Here is a 14,491-nt window from a genome sequence, read left to right as displayed (position 1 = left end):
ATTAAATGTTGACGCTGAAGAATGGTCCGTTGGACTCAGGAGGCTAGGGAAAGAGAGGAATCAAAGCCAACACTGGGAGTGTGAGCCTGAGTGACTGGAGGTGAACTGTATAGCCCCCCAAAAAAGAGGGAATTCAAACTTGGCTGATCCTGGGGATCCTGTCTGGGCCCAAGACAGGGCAGGACTCGAGATCCTGCTAAGAGTCCTGTTGGGGATTTTTTTCCTAAAGCATAATGTTCTTCAGAGGAGGAAGCAAGGGGCACCTGGGTGGCTCAGTCAGTTAAGATCATGATCCCAGGACCCTGGGCTAGAGCCCCAAGCAGAGCTCCCTGCTCAGCGGGGAGCCTGCTTCTGCCTCTCCCTCTGCCCCTCCCCCTGCTTGTGCTCTCTCTCTCTCTCTCAAAGAAATAAAATCTTTAAAAAAGAAAAAAAAAAAGGAAGCAAAGGACAAACCCCAAGGAGTATCTTTCCCCCCCCAATTTAAAAGCAGTCACTGTTGATTAACTGACCAGATTACAAAAATAATCACTGTAGAGACCTCAGGTCATCCTTCTAATAAGCCCGCCAATCTGGTCTTCCCTGTTGCCAACATCTCCACCTTCTACAAAATGGGTGGTCTTTTTCTTCATTCCACTCCTGGAAATGATCATCTGAAGGGCCCCAGGAAGTTGTTTGCTTCTCTGAAGTATTTTCCAACACTTCCAAGTGAAGATCTCATGAATTAGATCCTTCATGCAGATAATGCCATATTTACCAAGAGATGGAGAAACCCAAGTGTTATCTGTCAGGGCAATTGGCTGCTTGTTGATTCGGCCATAACCACACTTGTGGATTTGTTCATTTTCTAACTTAAGGTTCAGGTACCTCCTGGGCAATATATGGTTCCACAAGTGAAAAGTGAAAAGGAGGCTTTTTAATAACGTGTGTATGTTATGTTTTCAATAAAGAATCACCTAAATGGAGGCACCTGGCTGGCTCAGTTGATAGAGCATGTGCCTCTTGATCTCGGGCTTATGAGTTCAAGCCCCACATTGGGAATAGAGCTTACTTAAAATCACGTAAATGTCCGCTTTGTGTTTAGCTTTAAAAAATAAAATGTTTAAAACTCAACATAGGGGTGCGTGGGATGCTCAGTCATTAAGCAACTGCCTCAGGCTCAGGTCATGGTCCCAGGGTCCTGGGATCGAGCCCCACATCGGGCTCCCTGCTTCTCCCTCTCCCACTACCCCTGCTTGTGTTCCCCCTCTTGCTATGTCTCTGTCAAATAAATAAATAAAATCTTTAAAAAATAAATAAAATGAAAAAAATAAAACTCACCATAAACAAAATTGTTGACCAATCCATCCTTCCTATCCAATTGCTGCTTATAACTTAATTTGCCCCTCCCCCCTTTCTGCAAAGTCACCCTCACCCTTGCTTATCCCCACCTTCCCTTGCTTGAAAGAGAAAGGGGGGGACACAGCCAGAAGGAGCACCCTATGTTCCTATTCAGTTCTTTCTCACTGGTTAGGCTAGTAACCAGCCTCCAACCCGAAGCTCTCTAGGGACCCACCAATAATCACCTTATTAGCATAAACTCAGGTGTGGCTGAAAGGGGCTCCTTATGAACAACAAAAGACACTCCTGGGGCACTTGGGTGGCACAGTTGGTGAAGCGTCTGATTCTTGATTTCGGCTCAGGTTGTGATCTCAGGGTCCTGGGACCAAGCCCAGCATCAGGCTCCGCATTCGGTGTGGCGTGTGCTTGAGATTCTCTCTCTCCCTCTGCCCCGCCCCTGCTCTCGCTCTCTTCCTCTCTCAAAATAAATAAATAAAATCTTTTAAAAAATAAAAAGACGCTCCTATCGCTCATGGAAATTCCAAGGATTTTAAGAGCTGTGGCACCAGGAACCCAGAACAATGACTGATTTTTATTATACTACCATTCCCTCATAGAGATTCCTACCACCAGCCTCAGGCAGAAGCTGACTTTATTTCTGTTACTACAGATTTCTCTTTTCTAGAGCTTCATATAAATAGAACCATATCGTATATAGTGTTTTGTGTCTGGCTTCTTTCTCTGAACAAATTCTTCTGAGATCCTCATTTATACAGTAACATTTATCACGAATTTGTTCCTTTTACTTGCTGAGTAGTATTCCATTGTACGAGCATGCCAGTTTATCCATTCACCAAGGAACAGTTATCTGGGCTGTTTCCAATTTGGGACTGTATGGTATAAAACTGCTATAGACTCTTTGTACAGATATATCTTTTAATGTTCTCTCAATAACCCAACATCCTCCATTTTTCTTGGTTTACTGCCACAGTTGGTAATTTCGTCTTCCTGTTGCTGCCCAAGCTGTGGAATAAGGTTTTGTTGAAATCTTGCACATCAGAAAAATCTCTTGGGGGCGCCTGGGTGGCTCAGTCGGTTGAGTGACTGCCTTCGGCTCAGGTCATGATCCTGGAGTCCCGGGATCAAGTCCCGCATCGGGCTCCCTGCTCGGCGGGGAGTCTGCTTCTCCCTCTGACCCTCCCCCCTCTCATGCTCTCTCTCTCTCTCAAAATAAATAAATAAATAAAATCTTAAAAAAAAAAAAGAAAAATCTCTTGGGGCGCCTGCGTGGCTCAGTCGATTAAGCATCTGTCTTCGGCTCAGGTCATGATCTCAGGGTCCTAGAATCGAGCCCCGCATCAGGCTCCCCATTCAGTGGGGAGTCTGCTTCTCCCTCTCCCTCTGCTGCTGACCCCACTTGTGCTCACTTGCTCTCTCTCAAGTAAATAAATAAAACCTTTTTAAAAAATCTATTTATGGGGCGCCTGGGTTGCTCAGTCAGTGAAGCATCTGCCTTTGGATCGGGTCATGATCCCAGGGTCCTGGGATCAAGCCCCACGTCTGGCTCCTTGCTCAGTGGGGAGCCTGCTTCTCCCTCTCCCCCCTGCTCATGTTCTCTCTCGCAAATAAGTAAATAAAATCTATAAAAATACAAATAATAAATAAATAAATTAAAAAATCTATTTATTCTACCCTCACGTAGGTTTTTTTTTATTTGATCGACATATAATTTACATACCATAAAGTTAGCCCATTGTCAGTAAATGATTCAGTGATTTTTAGCCATTACCACAATCCAAGTTTATGATATATCAGCCTTTGTACGCATTTGCAGTCAACTCCCAGCCAACCCCAGGTAATCGCTGAACAGCTTTCTCCCTTTATTGATCTCCCTTTTCTAGAGAGGTCATATAAGTGGAATCATATTGGAGGGGAATGCGGTAACTGGGTGGTGGGCATTAAGGAGGGCACGTGACGTGATGAGCACTGGGTGTTATAGGCAACTGATAAATTACTGAACACTACATCTGAAACTAATGATGTATTATATGTTGGCTAATTAAGTTTAAATTAAAAAATTAAAATAATAAAAATTTAAAAAAATAAGTGGAATCATACAATATGCAGTCATGGAATCTGACTTCTTTCACAAAGCATAATGTTCTTGCAGTTCATTCATGCAGCAGCATGTATAGGAATTCATCCCTGTTCATTGCTGAATAATATTCCATTGCAAGGATATGCCACAATTTATCTATCCATTGAACAGCTGATGGACCTTTCAACTGTTTCCAGGTTGGGGCTATCATAGGTAATGCTGCTAGGAACATCGGGATATGAGTATTTATACAAACATTTCTATTTCTCTTGGGTACTACGTAGGAGTAGAACCACTGGCTTATGTGGTAAATTTATGTTTAGCTTTAGAAGGAATTGCCCAGTTGTTTTCCAAAGTAGTTGTTCTACTTCACATTCCCACGCCGGAAGGTTTCGGTTCTTCACAGCATCAACAACACTTGCTATGGTCTGTCTTTTTTGTTGCAGCCATTCTAGTGGGTGTGTAGGAGCATCTGGCTGTGGTTTGTTCCAAATTCAGTGAGCCCCCTCTGGCAGCGAAACTGTTGGGTGGTACGGCCTGCCCAGTCGTGGTCGGCTGCCCTGCTGCCCAGGCTGGGGGACCGTGAGCAGCCCCGGGCAAGAATGCCACAGACTCTCTGTTCTCACCCAGAGTTCAGTGGTTTGTCATGGATAAATGCTTCTCAATTTCTCCTTTGCTTTTGGTCAATTTCCAGAACCCTAAATGGTTTTTTGGATTTCTTTTTTCCTCCAACCTTATCATCGTTTTCTGGAGAGAGAATTGTTGATCTCCTCACTTCACCAGGCTGCTATGCTCACATACTTTTAGTTGAAGATTTTTTTCCTCTATGTGTCTTCCCTAGACATTGCTTTTTTTCTGTTTTCTTGCATTGGCCTCTATGTTTTACATTGCACGGGATATTTATTTGCCTTGTCTGCACATTAGAATCACTTGGAAACTTTTAAAAATCCCAGTGCCCAAGCTGTACCCGTGGAACATCACATCAGAATCTCTAGGGGGGAGAGCACAGCCATTTGAAACTCAAAATAATTAAAAGTCAGTGAAAAATGAAAATGTCAACAAGTTTTTAAAAAAGAAAAAAAATAGAAATTAATAAAGTGTAAAGAAAAAAAAAAACCAGGGGCACCTGGCTGGCTCAGCTGGACAGCATGTAACTCTTGATCTCAGGGTCGTGAGTTCAAGTCCCACATTGGGTGTAGAGATTACCTAAAAATAGACAAACCTAAAAAAAAAAAAAAAGCAACCTACGCTCCTGTGTTTCCCCTTTACTCACACCAGTACCATACCCATAACCCTTATGACACCAGATGTGTGGGGGTTTTTCCCACACCAAGCAATTCTATGACACCAGCTGGGTGCCCTACAATTTAACTCAATCCTGACACCATCTACCTGGAGATAGCTAGCGTCAGATCCCACCAGTGAAAGGCTCAGTCTATGAGACTGACCACACTTCAGATGCCAATCACAAGTAGTGGGTCCCCAGGTTACCCACAATGTCTGTCCAACTTGGCTCCAGATCAGAGGCTCTTGCGACCTCCTCTTGGATTTGATTATTTGCTAGAACAGCTCGCAGAACTTGGGGGAGATACTTATTTATGTTTACCAACTTATGAAAAGATATGACCAAGGATACAGATGAACAACCAGATAAAAGGATACATCGGGCAAGGTCTAGGAGGGTCCCAAGCAAAGACACTTCCATCCTGTGGTGTTGGGGGTATGTCATCCTTCCTGCACACAGATGTGTTCACCAACCTGGAAGCTCTCTGAACTCCATACTTTGCAGGTTTTTAGGGAGGCTTCATCAGAAAAGGCATGATCGATGGTTAACTCCATTTCCAGCCCCTCTTCCCTCTCAGGAGAATGGGGGATGGGGCTGAAAGTTCCAAGCTTCTAATCATGGCTTGGTCCTTCTGGGGACCAGCCCCCAGCCAGCAGCCCACCAACACCTACCTCGTTAGAACAAAAGACACTGCTGTTACCGAGGAAATTCCAAGGGACTTGGAAGGTCTGTATCAAAAATAAGGGTCAAAGACCAAATATGACAGCAAAAGATGCACCTAGTACTGTTACCACTTAGTAAATTAGAAGGGTTTTAGAAGTCCTGTGTCCGGAATTGGGGGGTGCAGTAGAGAGAGTATATAGATTTTCTTTTTTTTCTGAAGATTTTATTTATTTGAGAGAGAGAGACAGAGATAGCGACAGAGAGCACAAGCAGGGAGGAGAGAGAGAAGCAGGCTCTCCACCGAGTAGGGAGGCGGACGTGGGGCTCAATCCCAGGACCCTGAGATCATGACCTGATCCAAAGGCAGACGCCCAACCGACTGAGCCACCCAGGTGCCCCTAGAGTATATAGATTTTCTATTATCTCAAGATACTGATAGAGAAGGGAGACTTCTTTTTTTAAGTGGTTTTTTTTTTAAGATTTTATTTATTTATTTGACAGAGAAAGACACAGCGAGAGAGATAACACAAGCACGGGGAGGGAGAGGGAGAAGCAGGCTTCCCGCGGAGCAGGGAGCCCGATGCCGGGCTCGATCCCAGGACCCTGGGATCATGACCTGAGCCGAAGGCAGACGCCTAATGACTGAGCCACCCAGGCGCCCCGAGAATGGAGACCTCTTGCTTATAGTAGAATGTGGAGAGCCAACTCACTAATATGAAGTTAGTGCTAGCATAGGAAAAGCACCACTTTGCAAACATAATGGTAAAGATTGGCTCAGGCAAGAATCACCACCAGAGGGGGCACCTGGGTGGCTCAGTCGTGAAGCATCGCTTCAGCTCAGGTCATGATCCCAGGGTCCTGGGATCAAGCCCCGCATCGGGCTCCCTGCTCGGCCGGAAGCCTGCTTTTCCCTCTCCCACTCCCCCTGCTTGTGTTCCTCTCTCCCTGTGTGTCTCTGTCAAATAAATAAATAAAATCTTAAAAAAAAAAAATCACCACCAGAGGCTAAATCTGGGGGGAAATTTTGACGAGGAACAGGATATTTACGTGGTGTTAGAGTGTCTGCCCACAGTACAGAAGGCTCCCTTGCAAAACTTAAATGTCTCTAGATGGGCTCCTGTACTGAAAAGGCTATTAACAGGCATTATAAGTAGGTGGACAATATTGAAATATGGAGGGTCGATTAAAGTAATTTGTAGTGAAATAAACTCATAAGGGTGATAACTGTACTCTGGTCATATAAGATAATACACACAAGTATTTAGGGGCAAAGGGCCATGATATATGTAAATGGCTCAGAAATGATAAAGGAAATAGGGTAAAATGTTGACTGTAAGGGAATCTGGATAAAGGGTATAGAGGTTGGACACTGGGGAGGGTATGTGCTGTGGGGAGCGCTGTCTATTGTGTAAGACTGTCACAGACCTGTACCCCCAAACAAATAATATGTTATATATTAATAATAAAAATAATAAATAAATAAAATAAAGGGTATACAGGTGTTCCATGTACAATTTTTATTTTATTTTATTACTTTTTCTGAGAGAGGGAGAGCACACACAAGCAGGGGTGAGGGAGGAAGGGCAGATGGAGAGGGAGAGAGAATCTTAAGCAGGCTCCACACCCAGCGAGGAGCTCAACCCAGGGCTTGATCTCACAACCCTAAGATCAGGACCCAAGGTGAAATCAAGAGTCAGTCTCTTAACCGACTGAGCCTCCCAGGTACCGCTCCCTGGACAATTTCCAACTTTACAACTTAAAAAAAAGCCAGGCTTTCACAATCCAACACAATTGTTCAGAGCCTATTTTGGGGGTTGAAAGCCCAGAAAGCTGTTCTGTTTTCTGCAGAAAGCCTCACTTTCATTTAGGTGATAACAGGTACCTGTGTAAAAGAGAACTATTTAGGACAAAAACTATACGGGGCTAAAATTCCAAAATATTAACCCACCTCACCATTTTGTTCAAATGCCTAGAAACATAAACTTAACATACATTCATTGATCTCCAACTTTCAAATATAAAAGCATGATAAACGTATAAGTTACCTATTAATCACAAATATTCAAATTCACATTTAAGTAGGATAACAAAAAAAAATTTTTTTTTTTCTGCTGAACATAAGTGCTATGTGCCCTGTGACCTGGTCCCAGTGCCCCAAGGCAAACGTGCTGGAGCCCAACTGGCACACGCTCAGTCTACTTTTGACTCTTCAGAAAGACTGCGATCTTCCCCTAACCAGCGGAGCTTGGTGTTCTCGTGCCTGCCTGCGCACCTTCCCCTCTCCTTAGCCTCCACCACTCAAGCCCAGATGTAGACTCTCGGGTTCCGTGGTGCTTCCTGGTTACAAGGTGGTTATCTAGGGCAGAGAGATTATGCATGAACATTTTTTTCCAGATCTCTTTATTAAAACAGAGAATTTAAACATGTTTTCGTAGACTACTTACAGATCCCAAAGAACATGCATGGAACTAATTTAAGGTACAATGGTTTTGGAGCAGCATGGGGAAGCGGGGCAGGAATCATAGCCATCTCTAGACCGCTACTGGGGCCAACCTGCGTGCTGCCCCCCACCCCACCGCTGTCACCGCCAAGCCCAAGAGGAAGGCTGGAGGAGAAGCTAAAGAAGAAAAAAGCCCAAGGGAAGGATGAGCCACAGAGCAGGTGGCACCTTTTCCTGTTTAATTTGTGCTTCGTAAAAAGGCAGAGTGAAGCATGTGCATTGTTTATAACTGTGTTCTATGTGTTCTGTACTATCTGAATGACTTTATAAAAAATTATTTATTTATTTATTTACTTATTTATTTTAGAGAGAGAGAGCATGGTGGGGAGGGGCAGAGGCAGAGGGAGAGAGAGAATCTCAAGCAGACTCCCCACCCAGTGCGGAGCCCAACGTGGGGCTCAATCCCACGACCCTGAGATCATGACCTGAGCAGAAACCAAGAGTCAGACGCTCAACCGACTGAGCCACCCCAGGCATCCCGGTACTATCTAAATGACTTCTATCAAATTTTATTATACAAAAGCAGAATTCTTTTTTTTATTCGCTATGTTAGCACAGAGAACGTCTCATTGTTTCAGGGAAGGGCAAATGTCACGAACAGTATCTCAGAAACCAAGTGAAATAGCCTTGGGGCAAAACAAGAGTTCACTTCCTTGGTTTTGGGAGTATTCTAGGTTGCCAAGAGAAGGGATCCAATCCACTGACATTCACAGTTGCTATGGCATTTGCCTGTGGTGTGAGGAAGTGAAAATTCATTTTTAGGTCCTCTTCTCCTTTCCTCTGTGCCCTTAGAATGAACTTTATGTCCTGAAACTCGGACCTGTCGGTACCTGGTTCTCCTTTACTGAAGGGCTCCAGGTCTAGTCTTTTTAGTGAGGACATCGACACAGAGTTTAATTCCTCAGAATCAAGGTCTGCTTGTGAAAGGAGTTAAGATGTTAATTGTTCATCATCTCTAAATTTTTCCCATTCATATCATCAAATAAAGACTTCCTTGGGTTTTATAGCTTTCTCCTTTTTTGTAAGGAAATAGGGGAAATTGAAAGTTACTGTAGACCATGGCCACCCATGACCTGCCTGAAATATTGAGATTATTAATGAAAATTAGCTTTAATAACACAGACAAATTTGGAGAGAGAGAGAATGAATCACTGGCTTGATTAAAATATTCCTGGGCTCTGATTCCGCGTCAATCAGACAACCTTCTGAGGGCTGATCTGAGCTCTCAAGTGTTCTCGTGATAGGAAGAGAGAGATTTGAACAGTGAGCATGAGGGTTTATTTGTGGAAACTGACATTCAAATTCTAAAATTAGGATGGAAATTCAATTATATGGAATTGCAAAGGACCTAGAAAACCAAAGCAATCTTTAAAGAATATTGCTGGAAGATGCACTCTATCAGATATTAAGACTTCCTGTAAGCTACAATAATTAAGAAAATACGATGTGGGGGCAAGAATAGATAAAGAGACCAATGGAAAGGAACAGAAAGCCCAGAAACACTCGGACAGTCACGAATGACAGGACTGAAACTAGGAAGAAGGCCTAGTCTTTTCTATAATTGCTGTTAGGTCAAATTGACATCTATATGGAAAAAAAAATTAACTCTCACCTCACACTAAAAACAAAAATTAACTCAAAAAAGGGGCACCTGGGTGGCACAGTCAGTTAAGAGTCTGACTCTTGGTTTCAGCTTAGGTTGTGATCTCAGGGTTGTGAGATCGAGCCCCGTGTTGGGCTCTGAATTCAGTGCAGAGTCTGCTTGAGACTCTCTCTCCCTCTCCCCCTGCCCCTCCCACTTGTGCCCTCTCTCTAAAATAAATAAATTAATCTTAAAAAAATCAACTCAAGGGGTGCTGGGGTGGCTGAGTTGGTTAAGTGTCTGCCTTCGGCTCAGGTCATGATCTCAAGGGTCCTGGAATTGAGCCCCATGTCAGGTTCCCAGCTCAGCGGGGAGTTTGCCTCTCCGCTCCCTCTGCCCCACCTCTCACCCGCTCATGCCCTCTCTCTCTCAAATAAATAAATAAAATATTTTTTAAAACATTAACTCAAGGGACGCCTGGGTGGCTCAGTCGTTAAGTGTCTGCCTTCGGCTCAGGTCATGATCCCAGGGTCCTGGGATCGAGCCCCGCATCAGGGTCCCTGCTCCACGGGAAGCCTGCTTCTCCCTCTCCCACTTCCCCTGCTTGTGTTCCCTCTCTCGCTCTCTGCCAAATAAATAAATAAATTCTAAAAAATAAAATAAAATAAAAATTAACTCAAAATGTAGCACAGACCTAAATGTAAAGCTAAAACCATAAAACTTCTAGAAGAAAACAGAGGAGAAAATCTTAGTGACCTTAGGTTTGGCAAAGAGTTCTTAAATATGATACAGAAAGCAGGAATTACGGGAGAGAAAACTGATAAGCTGGACTTTGTCAAAATTAAAAACTTTCACTTTGAAAGGCAAAGCCATAGAATGGGAGAAAATATTTGCAAAACATGTCCACCATATCCACATATCCGCTTTTATCTAGCATTACAGAACTCCTTATACTCAATAAGACAAACAATCCAGTTAAAAAAAAAAAGAATGGCAAAAGACCTTAATTTACCAAAGAGGGTAACAAATAAGCACATGAAGACATGGTCAACATCATTAGCCATCACGGAAATGATATTAAAACCACAATTTAGACATACCCACCAGAATGACGAAAATTAAAAAGGTTTACCATACAAGGTGTTGGCAAGTATGTGGAAGAACAGAAACTCTTTCACTGTTGTTGGGGGTGTGGTACAACCATTCCAGAAAAAGTCCGGTAGCGTCATAAAGAGGTAAACACACACCTACCATATGACCCAGCCATTCCACTCCTAGGTGTTTATTCAAGAGAAATGAAAGCATATGGCCACACGAAGACTTATACACACATATTCATAGTAGCTTAATTCGTAAAAGCCCCCAAACTGGAAACAACCCAAATTTCCATCAAATACACGCGAAAACAAACTGTAGTATTTCCATACAATGGGAAATATTCATCAATAAGGAAATTGTTGATGAGTGCGACCACATGGATGAATCTCAAAATAATTATGCTGCAAGAGGCTAGTGCCCAAAAAAGGACATACTAAATTATTCTATTTATATAAAATTCTAGAAAATACAAATGAATATGTAGTGATGAGAGCAAACTTCTGAAGGTAATGGATGTCTTCATTATCTTGATTTGGGTGATGATTTCATACATCAAGTTATACAAACATATCGAATTGTACATTATAAATATGTTATTTTTTTAAGATTTTACTTATTTATTTGATAGAGAGAGAGAGAGCAAGCACAAGTAGGCAGAGAGGCAAGCAGAGGGAGAGGGAGAAGCAGGCTCCCCACTGAGCAGGGAGCCCGACGCGGGGCTCGATCCCAGGACCCTGGGATCCTGACCTGAGCCGAAGGCAGCCGCTTAGCCAACTGAGCCACCCAGGCGCCCAAATAAATAAAATCTTAAAAAACAAAAAACTTTTTTTAAAATTTATTTGACAGAAAGAGCACAAGTAGGCAGAGCGGCAGGCAGAGGGAGAGGGAGAAGTAGGCTCCCCGCTGAGCAAGGAGCCCGAGATGCAGGGCTCGATACCCGGACCCGGAGATCATGACCTGAGCCGAAGGCACACGCTTAACCTGTTGAGCCACCCAGGGGCCCCTTCTATTTATTTTTATTATTTATTCTCTTCCTCCCACCTCTATGCTGTTGGGGCCCAACGGAGCCCCTTTCCTGCTGATGCATTCACCCCATATGTGCCTTAAGTGTTGGCTGACACCTCACAGCTGCCCCTGCCAATAACTGATGGGAAATGAGGGTGTGGGAGAGAAGGGAGAGGGTACAAAAGACTGGCTTTCCTGTGGTGCCTAACTCTGTGGTGCAATTTATGCAGTTACCTGTGGGATGGGGCTGAAGCTAGTTTCCACTTGAGGCCACTCTCCTGCTTACTTTATAGTTTCCCTGCCCTGTTTCTCTCACACCGTTCTCCTGAGAGCACTTCCCCAATAAATCACTCAAACAAGAATTCTCATCTCTGGCTCTGCTTCTGGGAACCTGACCCATAACACCCTAGGAAAGCTTCACGGGGGACTACCTTGTTCGTTCCCTTACATCAGATTCCTATCTCCAGCTCTGCAGAGCTGTGCCTGGAACACAGCAAACACTCTATACATGTGTTGCATGAATACAGGGAGAGCCCAGAGTCCGCTTTATGGCTAGACTGTAGGCACCCCTTCTGTCCTGGGCTAGTCTGGCCTGGAGGCATTGTGAGTCATAGCTGGTGGAGAGCAGCTGAGTGGTTCAGACATGGGGCCAGGCCTGGGACAGCTCAGCACCTCCAACACATCCTCCAGGTGAGGCACAACCTGCAGTGAGGATTACCGGGAAAAGGTCCTCTGGGAAGATGCAGCCTTACACGTGGGCCTGGCTGCACCCTCTTGGGCCCTCTTTGGGCTTTCAGAGATGTCACCCTGAGTCAGATCTAGGGGATAGTACCATCCCCTCGGCCCAGCTGTGTGCAAGAGGAATACGTGGGTATTGGATTGATGTAGGCATGACAGAGGGTTCTTTCCCTTTTCACCCTCCATGTGGGAGAAGAGGGAACATAGAGTCCTTTCCCCATAGAATAGAGTCAGCACTTCCAGGCTTTGGGGGAGACAGAGAATGAGACTTGTTATCTGTACTTCAGCTTCCTTGAGGATGTAGTCTGCTTGGGAGAAAAGTCACGTGTAGTCTGCATAACCCCTATGACCTCAAACCCCAAGCATTGGTCCAAGCCCAGGGCACGTGCCCCCAGAATGTCGCTGAGCATACTGAACTACTGTCATCTACACACACATCTGGGTTCCAAGCTGGACCAGTAGCATCTTGAGGGCGGCCACAGGCTAAGAACCCCTGCCCAGACCAGGCCTGGCCCAGGGCGCATTATGCCATTGGTTAGTTTAGATATCCTACCGAATACTTTTCTGAATCCAGAGCTAGCCCTGGTTTTGTAAACCAGCAGCGCCAGAATGAAGTTTAGGCCCTGGTCCCCTTTCCAGCTTCCTCTTGTATTCCCAGCCGAGTACCATACACCTACCGTACTCCAAGCTCTTCCTCACATCCCGAACATGCAAGCTGTGCCCGGCTCTTCACTCTACCTAGTGGCTCTCTCCCTTATCTACCCCCAATTCACCTAGCAAAGCCCTGCTTAACTTTTAAGTACCTGTCTCTACCAGTCCCAACTCCCGGGCCCCTAACCCCTTCCAGCAGCCCCGCCGAGGCTCAGAAAGCCAGGGTTGCGGTCCTTCATCTGCATATACGTCCCCTGCGCCTGACACAGAGTGGTCTTTGGGGAAGGTAGTTTCAGGAGACTTCTGTCAGCGCCAGTGTGCAGGGACGGGCTCCCCAGCGACCAGCAGCTGGTTAGCCCCTGGCGCCGACCTCAGAGCTAAGCTTTGTCCGCCGGTGTTCGCGGCCTGACGGGCCAGCCTGTCCAAGCAGGCTGCTCACCCGGACTCTTGCTCCCCAGCAGTGTCCCTGGCTCGCCTTCATCATTCCGGACGCCGGGACTCCGGAGGCAAGGGCGCAGCCCCGGTCGTCCACGTCCTCGAGGCTCGGCACCTGGCACCCGCGCACCCGACACGGCCCACTCGGCCCTCGCCCTGGAGGCCTTCAGGTGCCCCGCCTCGGGCCACGCCGGCCGCCTGTGGGAGCAGTTCCGGCAGTTCTGGGCCGACCACGTCTCGCGGCGCTTCTCGCCGCGGCGCCCGCCGCTGCGCCGCATCTCCTCCATGTCCACCTTCTACCTGCTGGACCACAGGACGCGCCAGGCCGAGCTGGGCCTCAGCTACGGCGCGCCGCGCACGCGCCTGAGCGACGAGGCCTTCGTGTTCCGTGGCGGCCGGTGGGCCGCCGAGGGGCTGCCGGTGCGGTCGCGGCCGCCGCTGTCCTCGCCGACCATCTCGGGCTGGAAGCGGCCGGTGCAGCGGGGCAAGAGCCAGGTGCTCCTGGAGGAGAACAACTACCTGAAGCTGCAGCAGGAACTGCTCATGGACATGCTGACTGAGACTACGGCGCGCATGCACCTGCTGGAGAAGAAGCTCGGCACCCAGGCCAGCCCGGCGGCCGCGGCGCGCGCCTGGCAGAGGAAGATGCGTAAACGCGAAGGCGCGAGCGGCGTGCTCATGATCGAGCCGCGCGCTCTGGAGTCGTTCTGACGCAATAAAGCCCGTGCGGCGCACGCGCGCTTCGCTCCTCGCCGCCGGCTCCGGCGCGTTCGTGGCCGGTGAAGTGGGCCGGGCCCCGGCTCCCGACTCGCGGGTAGGGACCGTCACTTAGTGCCCAGTGTGGACGGGTGACTCAGCCAGCAGCCGGTCCCGGGAGGGCGCGATAGGGCCGTGGAGGAAGGTGTTGTGTGTGCGGCCCGCTGGGAACGCGGGATGGGAAGCCAGGCTTGCAACAGGCAGTGCCAGCGGAGCGGGGCGGGGAAGGGGCGCGAGGATGGCAAAAAGGAGCAGGCAGGGGCATTCTTGGCCCAAGGGACCGAGGACCGAGTCTGGGGGCGGGGCAGCGAAACCTTGGGCGCTCAGTGATGGAGGGTGCGATGAGGCGGGCAGGCCGACGGG

General features: G+C 46.9%; 1 protein-coding gene across 2 annotated transcripts; it reads left to right on the top strand.

Annotated features, from left to right (window-relative positions):
* Window positions 1-11,465: 11,465 nt before the first annotated feature.
* On the top strand, window positions 11,466-14,249 carry CBY3 (chibby family member 3). 2 transcript variants are annotated; one of them, XM_027604232.2, is made up of 2 exons: window positions 11,466-12,238; window positions 13,399-14,249. In XM_027604232.2, the coding sequence occupies exons 1-2, from the start codon at window positions 12,192-12,194 to the stop codon at window positions 14,081-14,083; spliced, it is 732 nt and encodes a 243-aa protein (XP_027460033.1). In that variant the 5' UTR covers window positions 11,466-12,191; the 3' UTR covers window positions 14,084-14,249. The 2 variants fall into 2 exon arrangements, with proteins under 2 accessions (XP_027460033.1, XP_027460032.1); XM_027604231.2 differs by having other exon boundaries at window positions 13,396-14,249.
* The last annotated feature ends 242 nt before the right edge of the window (window positions 14,250-14,491 follow it).

Source organism: Zalophus californianus, chromosome 5 (genome assembly GCF_009762305.2).
Source record: "Zalophus californianus isolate mZalCal1 chromosome 5, mZalCal1.pri.v2, whole genome shotgun sequence".
Taxonomy (NCBI): Eukaryota; Metazoa; Chordata; class Mammalia; order Carnivora; family Otariidae; genus Zalophus; species Zalophus californianus.
Note: the sequence above shows the minus strand (reverse complement) of the source record. Positions and strands in the feature narration are given on the sequence as shown.